The following is a 13,598-nucleotide window of genomic DNA, read 5'->3' as shown; positions in this document are numbered from 1 at the left end:
GTCAGAACTAGTACAGTGTAGAGAAAAAATAACCAATTTGCTTGCAGCAAGTTCAGTAAACAACCACGAACTGAAACCGTCTTTAGGAATCCAAGATATAACAGGAGCAGTGCTTTGCCACTCAATAAGTATTTTGTTTTTCTGATCTTGGTATAATTTCTACTTTTCTGCTTATAAACCAAAAGCAGTACTTTGGCTCCTGAATAAATTCAGTGACATCCACAAAACTCTAGGGCAGGGGTAGGCAACCTTAAACACAAATGATTTTCTAGCATGCGTTATTCATTAACTTGAGGCAAAACGTAACTAGATGTATTTAAATGGATAATTCCCATATTTCAAGTTTTTTATGGCATTTATCTGGCCCACTACCCGCTCACTAATACGCGATCCGGCCCACAGAGGCAGAAAGGTTGCTGACCCCTGCTCTAGGGTAAACAATTCCTGTGATACAGTTCCTCTTGAGAAAGAAATTTCTCCTCATCTTCGCCCGAAAAGGGCAGTCCATAATTCTGAAACTGTGCTGACTTCATTGTGTGGGGAACAACCTTAATATTCTGTCAACCCCCCCTCAGAATTCTATAAGTTAGTGATAATTGGTTGAAAGTTATATTGACTGACATCTGAGAGAGAGAGTCCTGCTCCTCAAAGTAATGTCATGGGATCTTTCACATTCATCTTACCACTGAGTAGGCTTTATGTTTAAGCTGTTTCTCTTTCCTTTTGGAATAGCAAATAGAAATTCCTTAAATCTTGTAGGAATGCAATAACGATAGGGAAGAGGAGTGCTAGGTACCATCAATAAAAAAAAATTGAGATAGAGAATTCTTTATTATATCTCCAAGATATAGGTAGTCTACATGGTTATTATGAAATTACCATTTATGGGAGCCTGCTGTCTGAAAGTTTCTTATGTTGCAATAGTGACTACACTTGAAAAGTACCTGTAGAATGCTTTTGGACATGCAAAGATTGTGGAATGGCACCACAGAAATGGAGGTCTTTATTTCTATTTTTTCAGTAATTATCTTAAGACTATTGTGGACCTGGTGTTGAACAAGTGTTATTAACATTGCACAGAGTTGCAGTAGAAAATTACAGGTTAGCAATGCCATTCAGGAACTTAGTCTAATCTGCACAAGGCTGAAGCAAATGCATTTAAAAAGAGTTACTTGAAGCTCATATTATCCAACAGTTGTATTTAAATAGTATCTTTATTATAACATCATGAACTAGGGCACATCATAAACCTGTGCTGAAGCCACATATGGAGACAGTACGGAAGATGACTAAAGTTTAGTCAAAGAGGTAGCTTTAAAGCAGTGTCTTAGAAGGAGAGTAATATAGAAAATCAAGTGGAGTTTTGGACAGAACTTCAGAGCTTTAAGCTTTGGGCACTGAAAGGAAGGTTTTCTGTTACAGAGCATAAGGGGCCAGAATTGAAAGGGCATAGAGATCTTGGAAGAATAGTATTGAGGGAACGTTTTTGAGCTTCTTACTAAGGTAAGAAAAGCCAAGATCATTGAAGGGCTAGAACAGAGGAATAACTATGCAAAAATAAAACTGGTAAGATTAAGAATCAATACTAGTAGGCCAGTGTTAATCCTTAATCCCAGAGACAACGGGTAAATGGGGCTCTTCGCAAGTTCAGACAGGTTTACTGCAGTCTAAAGAATCACCAAAGGTACATTGGAGTAGTGAAGTTTCACAATAAAAGATGAAAGTTCCAGCAGTGTTTTCCTGGGGTTCATTTAGATGGGCAAGTTTATTGGGGCTGCTATATTATATTGAATGAAAAAGTACATTAGAGCAAGAGTTATCATGTAATTCCAGTGAAAATGAATAAATCCCGCACCATTATGAGCTCTGAATTACCAGAGAGCTCCATCTCGTTGAGCAGACAAATGGAAAGTGATTGACATTCCTCCTTTAGGTTATTTTATGCAACAAAATTTCAAGGAAAGAAGAAATCTACAAATATAAATTAAAATGATTAAAATGCATTTATAAACAATATATATACAGAACCACCTCATTTATTTTCGTTCATCTATAGTTATTATTAAAATCAAAGTCAATGTCTGTTGTGCAGTACTACTTGTTGAACAGTCTTGTACCACTGCAGTCCACCCAGTGAAGTGCTGCTGGGCAGTAAGTTCCAATGATATTGCAGATTCAGCAGACATATTTCCAAATAATACTTAAAACTACTGCTTTTCTAATGTGCCTGCTCCTGTTGTTCATCTTTGGATGGAGTGGCAGAGATTGCAAGATCAAGAAAATGCTGTCGAAAGGACCTTGATGAGTTGTTGCAGTTCACCTTACGGATAGTACACATTGCAGCTAGGGTGCGTGGGCGGTGGTGGGAGTGAATGTGTTTTCCTGGAAGTGGTAATCAGGTCATACATATCCTGAGGTCTTGATCTGGTTATCAATTTAATTACGGTGGTTGATTTGTTTGGACTTTTCCAGTAGTTTCAGGCAGATTGTCTATAAATTGGCATCAGAAGCTGTCCCTCCTGTGTGAAAGTGATTCCCTGTGGTAGGTGAGCAGTTGTCTACTGCAGACTTAACTCCACTTGAAATGGACACACTAACTGGCCGCTTGATCATCTTGAAGACAATGTTTCTGTAGCCCTTGCAGGCGAAAAAGTATATGAAAGGGTCCAGGCAGCAGTTGAAGTTCATTATGGAAACAGTCAGATGGAGAGCCATTTGAAACTGCTGTTGCTCCTGGCACGTTGGTGTGTATAGCAACTTTTTGACCATGTGCTGCATAATGGCTACGTGGTACGGGGTGAAACTTATGAAGAACACAAAAAGGACAAGTAGGATAACGTTGTTGGCTTTTTTATTTCGCCCTGATTTTTCAGTTAAAGGGTTCTGTTTTGCTGTTCTGACAAGTTTTGAACTGACTTTAGAATAACTAAACAGCATAAAGAACATAGGTAGAATGTAACCCACAACACAAGCAGCAAGAAGCATTTCTGGAAGATTTGGCAAATCTTCAAAGTTTGGATATTCCATGCATGTTATGAATTTGCCTTGAACTTCTTTAGACATTTGTACTATTAGCAGTGGCACTGTTTGGCAGAGTATAATGATCCAGATGCCTATGCAGATCTTTTTCACGTTGTAGATGTTTCTGAACTTTGAATAGCGGAATGGATATATAACAGCAATGAACCGATCCAAGCTTAGACAGGTCATGAAGCTTACACTAGCATATATGTTGCTGTAACAAATGAGTGCAGTTATTCTACAAAGTGCTTCACCCATCTGCCAGTTAAATCCACGTGCGTAGTACACTATCCGTGCAGGTAAAACAACTGCAAAGAGAATGTCTGAGATCACCAGATTCATGGAATAAAGTGTAGTCGAATTAACTTTTTTCTGTTTTCTTTTTATGGCCATTATGGCTAGGATATTTCCAAAGATGCCAACAATACATATGATGGAGTAGACCAAAGGTAGAAGGATTCTGGCTGTATTGCGGTGAGCATACAGATCACATTCTTTATCGGTTTCATTTGCAGAACTGTTGTTATACGCCATTGAATGATTCATGGTCAGAATCACTCCCACTGGTTCCTTGGAATCTGAACTCCCACAGTTCTGTCAAAGAAACAAATCTGAATTTTAGTTTAAGATTTATCAGGCATTTACCATTTCATCTGTGGCAATAGTTGTACATGGTATATTGTTATAACCTGTAAAGCAAGTCTGAAATATTTATGGAAGCACCTTCACTAAGAAGCTGCAAAAGGGAAACATGAAATAGTTGAAGGAGGTTATAATTTGCAGGGACTATGACTAAAGCGTAAGAGGCATGGACCTAATTGGAGAGCTCTCGTATAATGGCACAAGTATGATGGGCCATGAGATTATTTTGGTATTGTATCAGATGTAATACTTAAACAATATACCGACTTGATGGCTACAAGGAGTGTAGCTCGCACTATTGTTTGCAAAAGGCTCTATGCATATTTATGCATATTCCAGGGATGTGGTCTTTCAATTAAGTAGAGAGACTGAAAGAGCTGAAGTTGTTCACCTTAAAGGGGGAATTTAAAAGAGATGTTAAGTTTAGTTTTGGAGGAGTGAGAATCTGTTTCCAATGGTAAGGGATTCAGCGAGCATAGGACAAAGCTACTGGCAAGCGAGCAGGGATCTTTTTTAACATGTCATAATCTGAATGATCTGAGGCATTGAGTAGAATCTTCCTGTTTTTACTTCTTGTTTAATTTTGACCTCTTTTTATAACCTGTTGTTTTTTTCAACCGTTTTTAAAACCTTTTTTAAAACGGCTTGTTCAATTTTTACTTTTTTTTTTAAACTGTTTTTGCCTCTTGTCTAATTTTTAAATGGTTTCTGGCAGTTATTCATGCAACAAGATGATAAGAAATGATGTAAGTTGGTCTACCATTCAGACCAGAAATCTCACATATGTGCCTGGTATCACTATTGATTTCAATCTCTACGTGAATGAAGGAAATTTAAAATGGAATTTGAATATATGTTTGAAAAAATATTACAAGTGTCTGAAGTTGTGACATTAACAAATTAAGCTGTTGATTTAAACTTAATTCATTAAATGCCTTTTACAGTTCTTTAAGATTTAAAAAAAAGTTTGGTAAGGTTGTTGATGAAGTTGTTCCACTTGTAATAGAGTTATAAACTGCAGGTCATAAATATTTGATGGTTTACGGGTAAATCCAGGACATTTACCTGTACTCACCCATATATGCTTGCCAATCTGCTACAGCATTAGAAGATCTGGGATAAATACCCCAAAGATCCATTTAGGGAGATAAACGCGCAAAGGAAAAAGCTGTAGGTAAACTCTTTGGTTGAGGAAGTCAGAAGAAAGCTGAGTGTTGTGCAGACTTCACATCCAACAGTTAACCTTAGCTGGAAGTTTTATGTTAATATCTTTAAGTACAACAAAAGCTGCCCTGCAGTCAGACAATTTTTAAGGCTACTTGAAGCATATTAAGAGTTCCAACAAATGGTCATAAAATGACAAGAGGATGCACTGTGTTGCTTGGAGGCTAAACCGTTGTGTGGCTCTACAGTTCCTTTCAGTGCTTACTGAATGTATTTGTCCTTGCAGAGCTGGGATGGGAAGAGTCGGGCAGAAGCAATAGGGTTTGATCTGCAAGGAATAGAATGGCAGGCTGGAACAACTGAAGGAGATTGAGCAAAGCAAGGGATGGAGTATATTTCTCATTCACCTCATGGAGTCCAAAGTGACTTTCAGAGCATTCCTATCAATCCATTTCTTCCACACAATGCTCTGAAATTTATTCCCTCTCTCAAAAGCCCATTGTTTCACCCTGATTATCCTATCATCCATGTGCATTGGACATCTTGCAGTAACTAACAAACCTACCAGCCAGCGTGTCTTCGGGATTTGGGAGGAAACTAGAGCACTCAAGGTCATAAGGAGAATATTCTGATTCAATATTGAGGGTAGTAGAGGTCAGAAATAAGAACAAGAACTTTAAATTTACTCAGCAGGTCGAGCAGTGCCCATGGAAAGGGAAACATAGTTAATTTTTTAGATCAGAGACTCTCTGTCAGCCCTGAAGGTAGGAACTGACCATGGTCATAGGGCTTATTGGAACAAGTGGTTAAGTGCTATGTAGCATTGGGATTCTTAATAATAAAGCCTGAAGCTTAAAGCAGCTTTTAATTGAATGATTATTGCATAAACCTACTGATTCCCACAGTTATCTTGACTATACCTCGTCACACCCTGTCTCCTTTAAAAATGGTGCTCTCTTTTCTCAGTTCCTTCACCTCTGCCACATCTGTTCCCAGGATGAGGCTTTCCTTTCCAGGTCATCATTAAAGGTCCTCCTCCTTCAAAGAATGGGGCTTTCCCTTCCTCCACCATTGATGCTGTCGTTACCTGCACCTCCTGTATTTCACGGACATCCATGGTCACCCCATTTTCCTGCCACCTTCACAGAGATCGACTTCCTTTTGTTCACACCTGCCACCCCGCGAACATCGCATCCAACACATCATTCTCCATCACTTCTGCCATCTTCAGTGGGATCCTACCACCAAAAACACCCCCCCTGCTTTCCGTAGGGATACCTCCCTCTGTGATTCCCTTGTGCATTTGTGTCTCCCCACTAATCTCCCTCCTGGCACATATTCTTACAAGCGACAGAAATGCTGCACCTGCCCATTCACCTTCTCCCTCACTTCCAGTTAGTGCTTCAAATATTCCTTCCAAGTGAGGCAACTCTTCACCCACAAATCTGTTGGGGTTGTCAACTGAATTCAGTGCTCCCAATGCAGCCTCCTCTACATTGGTGAGACCCAATGTAAATTGAGGTACCGCTTTATCAAGCACATCCACTCCATCCTCTAAAAGGCTGAATTTTCCATTACCTCCCATTTTAATTCCTATCCCCTTTTCTGTTCCGACATGTTGATCCATGGACTCCTCTTTTGCCGCGAAGAGGTCACTCTCACAGTGGAGAAACAACACCTCATATTTCTCCATCTTGATGGCATGAACTTCGATTTCTTCTTCCAGTAATTTTTTTCTCCCCCTTCTCCCTTCTTCTATTTTCCACTCTGGCTTCTTATCTCTTTTCCTCACCTGCCTATCACCCTCCCCATGGTGCCCCAACACTTCCCTTTCTCCTATGGTCCACCCTCCTCTTCTATCAGATTCCTTCAACCAGCCTTTGCTATTTCCACCTATCACCTCCCAGCTTCTTATTTCTCGCCTCCCCCCCACCCTATCATCTCCTATCATCTTCTTTATTTTGGTGTTTTCACCCTTCCGTTCTAGTCTCAGTGAAGAGTCTTGGCCCAAGACGTCAACTGTTTATTCATTTCCATAGATGTTACCTGAACTATTTTTTGTGTGTTACTCTGGATTTACAGCATCTGCAGAATCTCTTGAGTTCATTGTTACATTGTTTGTGTGAGATCGTTTACCCTACCTGGACTTCTAATAAGGTTGTAAACCTCCATGAAATCTTACTGTCATTCCCCTACACTCCAGGGAATAAAGTCCTAGCCTATTCAGCCTTTCCCTATAATTCGATCCTCAAGTTCTGGGAATGAATGCCAACATTGCATTTGCCTTCTTCACAATTGACTCAACCTGGAGGTTAACCCTTAAGGTACCTTCCACAAGGACTCCCAAGTCCCTTTGCATTTCTGCATTTTGAATTCTCTCCCCATCTAAATAATAGTTCTGCCCGTTTATTTCTTCCACCAAAATGCATGACCATACACTTTCCAACATTGTATATCATTTGCCACTTCTTTGTCCATTCCCTTAAACTATCTAAGTCTCTCTGCAAGCTCTCTGTTTCCTCAACACTACCTGCTCCTCCACCTATCTTTGTATCATCGGCAAATTTAGCCACAAGTCCATTAATACTGTAGTCCAAATCATTGACATACATCTTAAAAAGCAGCGGTCCCAACATCGACCCCTGTGGAACTCCACTGGTAACCAGCAGCCAGCCAGAATAGGATCCCTTTATTCCCACTCTCTGTTTTCTGCCGACCAGCCAATGCTCCACGCATGCGAGTAACTTCCCTGTAATTCCATTGGCTCTTATCTTGCTAAACAGCCTCATGTGTGGCACCTTGTCAAAGGCTTTCTGAAAATCCAAGTACACCATGTCTACTGCATCTCCTTTGACTACCCTGCTTGTAATTTCCTCAAAGAATTGCATTAGGTTTGTCAGGCAGGATCTTCCTTTCAGGAAATCTTGCTGGCTTTGGCCTATCTTGTCATGTGCCTCCAGGTACTCCATGGAAGAAAATGGAGAAATAGTGAAGAACTGCCCATCTAGAATAAATTAGGAGCTCAAAGAATTTTGCATTGGCAAAATAATTGGTAACAGTGAAATTAATGGGCCTAAAATGTAATGAATCCCCAGGACTCAATGACAGATGCTTGTACTTTGAAGGAGGGTCTCATGGAAAATGGATGCCTTTAATGCCACGTTCCAAATCCCAAAGGTTTCAGAACGATTCCAAGAAATTGGAATGTAAAGAAATATAAGCCCACCATTTAAAACAAAAACAGGAAGAGAGCAGGAAATTATCGACAAGTTGGTCTGAAATCAGTCATAGTGAAAGCCTTGGAATCTACCGGTATTAGTAAGGAAGTGGTAAATAAAAATAGGATTCTGAAGAGTCAGCTTTGATTTATGAAAGGGAAAGTTTGATATATCATTTGAAACACTAATTTACGGAATAAGTAATTTCTTGCATCTGCGGAATCTGTTGTGTTTAACACCTATATATCTGGTTTGTTCAGCTTTTCGGAAGGACTACACTGGAGTGGATTGCCAGGCAGAAACAGAAAGGAAGCAACTGGGAGGCTGTAACCAGTAGGCTACTTTCGGAAAAGGTGCTGGGACACTCATCTGTTTACAATCCATGTTGTCGGTTGGATGAGGAGATTGAGAGTCAAGTGTCCGAGTTAGTTGGTGACACTAGGCTAGGGGGCAGTCTGGAAATTGATGTAGATGCATTGAAGCTTCACAGTGAATATTGATAATCTAGATAAAGAGGCAGGGACATGGCATATAAAATATAATGCGGGATGATGTGTGATCATCCACTTTGGTAGAAAAAAGAAAGGCAGCAATTTTTTTTTAAATGGTGAGGGATTAGAATGTCTTGACTTTCATTGGAACACAAGTGTCTTGGCTCACAAATCATTGAAAGTTGATGTGCCGGTTCAGCAAGCAGTTGTTGGCCTGGTTTGGAAGGCGATTTGAATCCACCAATTATATAGAACCCCATGAGATCGCATCAGGAATTTGATTTGCAATTCAGGCTCTCCCTAATTTGTCATTTTATCTAAGGAAATATTTACTTACAATTGAAGAAGTCCAATGAAGGTTCACCAAGTTGATTTGTGCGACAGTGTTTTTGTCATATGTAGAGAAATTAGGCCTGCACTCTCAGGTTTAGAAGAACAAGATGTGATCTCATTTCAACATAAGATTCTGACAGAACTTGTCAAGGTCGGGCTAAATTGATTTTTACCCTGGCTGTGGAGTCTAGAACTGGTGGTCACAGTTTTAAGGTATCAGGTCAGTTATTCAGGACAGAGAAGTGAAGAAATGTCATTACGTCAAAGGGAAGTTAATCTTTGGTGAATCTTTACACTCTGACCTCTGGTCTTCATTTTCATTTTTGCCTTCCTGCCAACTTTATTTATTATTCTCGTCAAATTTTAGTGTCTGATTCATTTGTTTCTCAGTTAGTAAATTCCCCTGTTTTGTTTTTACCTCTAGTCATGCAAATCCTTCTCACTTTAGTTGTGACTAAATTATTCTCGTTCCATAACCTATCACTGCAGTCTTCAGACAGTTGTCATCTTGGAATAAGTGGCCAATAAGTTCTTTCATAAGCTACACATAAGAACTCAGCAGGTCAGGCAGCACCTATGAAGAGGAGTGAACAGACAGCATTTTGGATTGAGCAGGATCTGTCCATCTTCTGCCATAGATCCTGCCTGACTTGCATTCCTCCAGAATGTTGTGTGTTTCTCTGCGTTGTAGCAGCTGCAGTCCATAGTGTCTCTATCGGAAGCGTATCTATCATCTCTGATTATTCAATCCCCTCACTCTCCATCTGTCCTGTAACTCATGTTGAACTTTGTTTAAATCACAATGAGAATACTCTGCACATTTCCAATCTGCACTTAAAATAAGTAGCAGCACTACAGAGAGTTCATTGAAGATTCTAAAATGATGGTTCTAGAGCCGACAGGTTACACCTCTGGAATGACTGACCAGTTTTGGACTCTTTTCTCTTGAAAACTGACGGAGGCATAAAGTTCAGAAACCACTAAGTTGTGTAAATGTAGAGACGATCAGTCTGCTTCAGCTGAGGATGGAGAAGAATCCAAAACTCGTGGTCATTTAATACAGGGCAGTTACTTCTAAATGTAATTAGTATTCAGGAGCATTGCTTTAGATAAAGATCCTTCCTTACTCAGAGCGTAGAAGTTGCAGTCACTGAGTGATAGGCATAGATGCATTTCGGGAGAAGTGGAATAATGTACAAACACACAAGGAAGAAAAGCAATAAGATGATCTCCTCATGGGGTAAAGAGCAGTGGGCTACTAAGAGACTAAACACTGGATTTAGGAGGTAAAAGGATGATGGGATAAAATTCTGTAATGGTTTAGTTGTGGTGGTGTAGAGAAAATCAGCTAGGTGTCTCGGCTAGTAGAGTTGCTTCCAATAACTCGTGTGGCTTGGGTTCAGTCCTGACCTCCAACGTACTGGATTTGTGGGATTTGCACGGTCTCCTTGTCAGCGGCTGAGTTTCCAATGGGTGTTCCAGTTTCCTCCCGCATCCCAAAGATGAGTGGAGGTAATTGTATTTTTGAACATTTGGTGTACTTCGGCTAACTTAGGAGAAATTAGCTAGGTGTATAAAGGGGAAAGAAATGAATTGGTTGCTGATGGGGATGATGAAAAGAATATGAAAATCTGATTTGATGTGTAAACATCATGGACAGATGAGCTAAATGGCTGTTTCTATACTGGATGTGTTACTGAACTCTCTGTACTTCACTTCTGAACTATGTGGGATTCAGATTTAAATATATTAACATAATTACATCAATTTAATCTGTGTTAAATTAATGCATTTAAACAAATGGTTTCATGTTCTTTTTTAACATAAATCCATTTGAGTGTTCGAACTAATACTGCTCCATTTTGTCAGTGTCCAAAGTAGAGACTGTGCATATTGAGTGCATTGCACATTATATTAAATCAGAAAGAACACTGAACTTCATGTTCTCATCAACACAGCACACGGATTCCATCCTTATAGAGCAACCAAATAGTGAAATAATTACTGCACTGTAATATTATACTTGGAACTTTTTTGCATTAATAATTCTGAAACCTTTGATATAAGACTGCACTCCTATTTATTTCTTGGTAGTTTCCCTACCATCTTCAAAATTTCCCACCCAAACCGGCCTTTCCCACCGTAACCTTTCAACCACACTGTTCTAAACCTCTCATCTCTGACTAATGCACACTTCACCCCATTCTCATTGCAATTATCTGTAATCTCGGCTTCATACTGCTTTGAAAAGAAGTTATAGGAAGTTGTTTTTGGGTTATTCCTCTTGAGCTCTGTTTCTACATACACCTTATCAAGAGCCCCTGTTGATATATACAATCAAACTACTTGTAGAAATTGAAAGAAATAAACCTTGTATTTTAGATACAAGGATTTCCAGCATCTGCAGAATCTCTTGTGCTTATATTTTAATGTTGTGTAATAAACATTTGAAGCTTTGGCTATGATATTGTTTCTTCAACAATAATGTGTATTTTTATTAAATATGTTAATTGATAGTATGAAATTCATATTTTTTGAGGAATTTGCTTAATTACTGCATTATATTTTAAAAACTACTGTTAGTAGTCTTAATTATCTCACCTTTATTTACCCCAATTTGACAATCTTTAAAAGACTTTTCAGAAATACTTCTAGAATTTTTTTTTGTGATTTATACATGTTTGTACATGAGGAGGTACTTTTAAGAAATCATATCTTGCAGAACTCCTTAGGAAAAGTGTTTCACAATCTCCACAATACTTTGTCAAGTGCAAACTCTCTGAGGCATTTTGTACAAAAGTATTGGTCATATTTATGTAATACTGCAGCATATGGAATTAAAATGGAAATAGAAATATATCACAATAAAAAGCAGAATGTTCTTTTACAAGATTAAAGAAAGTTATCTATTCTTAAAATGCTTGCATAAATACCACAATAAACTTATCAAACTTTAGGAGTTAGTACTTACACAATGAATGCCCGTAATTGCCTTCCCCAGCTGGACCAAACCGCTGATCTTGTAATGTTGTACCTGATTTTAAATCGCCAGCGCTAAACAAATCTGTGGTACATTAGATAAATGTAGATCTGATGCGTTAGGTTTTAAAAATGCAAGCTAAACCTTAATTACTCTGTTTCTTGTGGTTTAGCCTGCTCTACAAGTATGATCTGCTCTTGTCCATCTCTCTGAGAAGTGAAACTCAAAGCAGTACTTACTTCATGTGCTTCTCCTTATAAATGATCTGTCAACTACACACCCACAGTGGTCAGGTATCCCACAGTGAACGTCCCTCCCCCACCCTCCAAGCTACAACTCACACTTTTTAATCTGACAATACAACCTAAGAACTGGTGAGGGAGGGCAGAACAAAATCTTAATCAGCAATGGGATCTTCAGCCTAGACCAAAGAGATTTAAACATTTTGAAAGGAGGATAATGGGTTGAAAAAAAGTAGGGAAAAGTAGAGGAGGGGAAAAAAAGGAACCAAACTTTAAAATTTTTCTCAGGGCAATTGAAAGAAAGTAGATCAAATTGTTCTTAATCAGGGCGTGAGTGACATTGCTCTGGCCAATTTCACATTGGTTGTTCCTTTTAAACTCATTTTTGAGATCTGAGCATTATATTTTCATTTTTTAAAGAAAGGGGCTTCCCTTCCTCCACTATCAACTCTGCTCTTAAACGCATCTCCCCCATTTCACGTACATCTGCTCTCACTCCATCCTCCCACCACCCCACTAGGAATAGGGTTCCCCTGGTCCTCACCTACCACCCCACCAGCCTCCGGGTCCAACATATTATTCTCCGTAACTTCTGCCACCTCCAACGGGATCCCACCACTAAGCACATCTTTCCCTCCCCCCCCATCTGCATTCCGCAGGGATCGCTCCCTACACAACTCCCTTGTCCATTCGTCCCCCCCATCCCTCCCCACTGATCTCCCTCCTGGCACTTATCCGTGTAAGCGGAACAAGTGCTACACATGCCCTTACACTTCCTCCCTTACCACCATTCAGGGCCCCAAACAGTCCTTCCAGGTGAGGCATCACTTCACCTGTGAGTCGACTGGGGTGATATACTGCGTCCAGTGCTCCCGATGTGGCCTTTTATATATTGGTGAGACCCGACGCAGACTGGGAGACCGCTTTGCTGAACATCTACGCTCGTTCTGCCAGAGAAAGCAGGATCTCCCAGTGGCCACACATTTTAATTCCACATCCCATTCCCATTCTGACATGTCTATCCACGGCCTCCTCTACTGTAAAGATGAAGCCACACTCAGGTTGGAGGAACAACACCTTATATTCCGTCTGGGTAGCCTCCAACCTGATGGCATGAACATTGACTTCTCTAACTTCCGCTAAGGCCCCACCTCCCCCTCGTACCCCATCTGTTACTCATTTTTATGCACACATTCTTTCTCTCACTCTCCTTTTTCTCCCTCTGTCCCTCTGAATATATCTCTTGCCCATCCTCTGGGTCACCCCCCCCTTGTCTTTCTTCCCGGACCTCCTGTCCCATGATCGTCTCGTATCCCCTTTTGCCTATCACCTGTCCAGCTCTTGGCTCTATCCCTCCCCCTCCTGTCTTCTCCTATCATTTTGCATCTCCCCCTCCCCCTCCAACTTTCAAATCCCTTACTCACTCTTCCTTCAGTTAGTCCTGACGAAGGGTCTCAGCCTGAAACGTCGACTGTGCCTCTTCCTATAGATGCTGCTTGGCCTGCTG

At 40.1% G+C, this 13,598-nt stretch overlaps 2 protein-coding genes across 4 annotated transcripts in view; one reads left to right on the top strand and one right to left on the bottom strand.

Annotated features, from left to right (window-relative positions):
• ubac2 (UBA domain containing 2) overlaps window positions 1-13,598 on the top strand; it is a 224,323-nt gene that overhangs the window by 75,547 nt on the left and 135,178 nt on the right. The window lies entirely within an intron of this gene.
• Window positions 961-12,072, bottom strand: gpr183a (G protein-coupled receptor 183a). The gene is made up of 2 exons (XM_063047507.1): window positions 11,841-12,072; window positions 961-3,615 (listed from the first exon to the last, which is right to left on the bottom strand). The coding sequence occupies exon 2, from the start codon at window positions 3,565-3,567 to the stop codon at window positions 2,491-2,493; it is 1,077 nt and encodes a 358-aa protein (XP_062903577.1). The 5' UTR covers window positions 3,568-3,615; window positions 11,841-12,072; the 3' UTR covers window positions 961-2,490.

This window comes from Mobula hypostoma, chromosome 5, assembly GCF_963921235.1.
Source record: "Mobula hypostoma chromosome 5, sMobHyp1.1, whole genome shotgun sequence".
NCBI lineage: Eukaryota > Metazoa > Chordata > Chondrichthyes > Myliobatiformes > Myliobatidae > Mobula > Mobula hypostoma.
This window is presented reverse-complemented; position numbering and strand designations above follow the sequence as displayed.

Bases quoted from the DNA above. Each gene is read 5' to 3' on its own strand.
- gpr183a (XM_063047507.1), bottom strand. From the start codon at position 3,567: ATGAATCATTCAATGGCGTATAACAACAGTTCTGCAAATGAAACCGAT.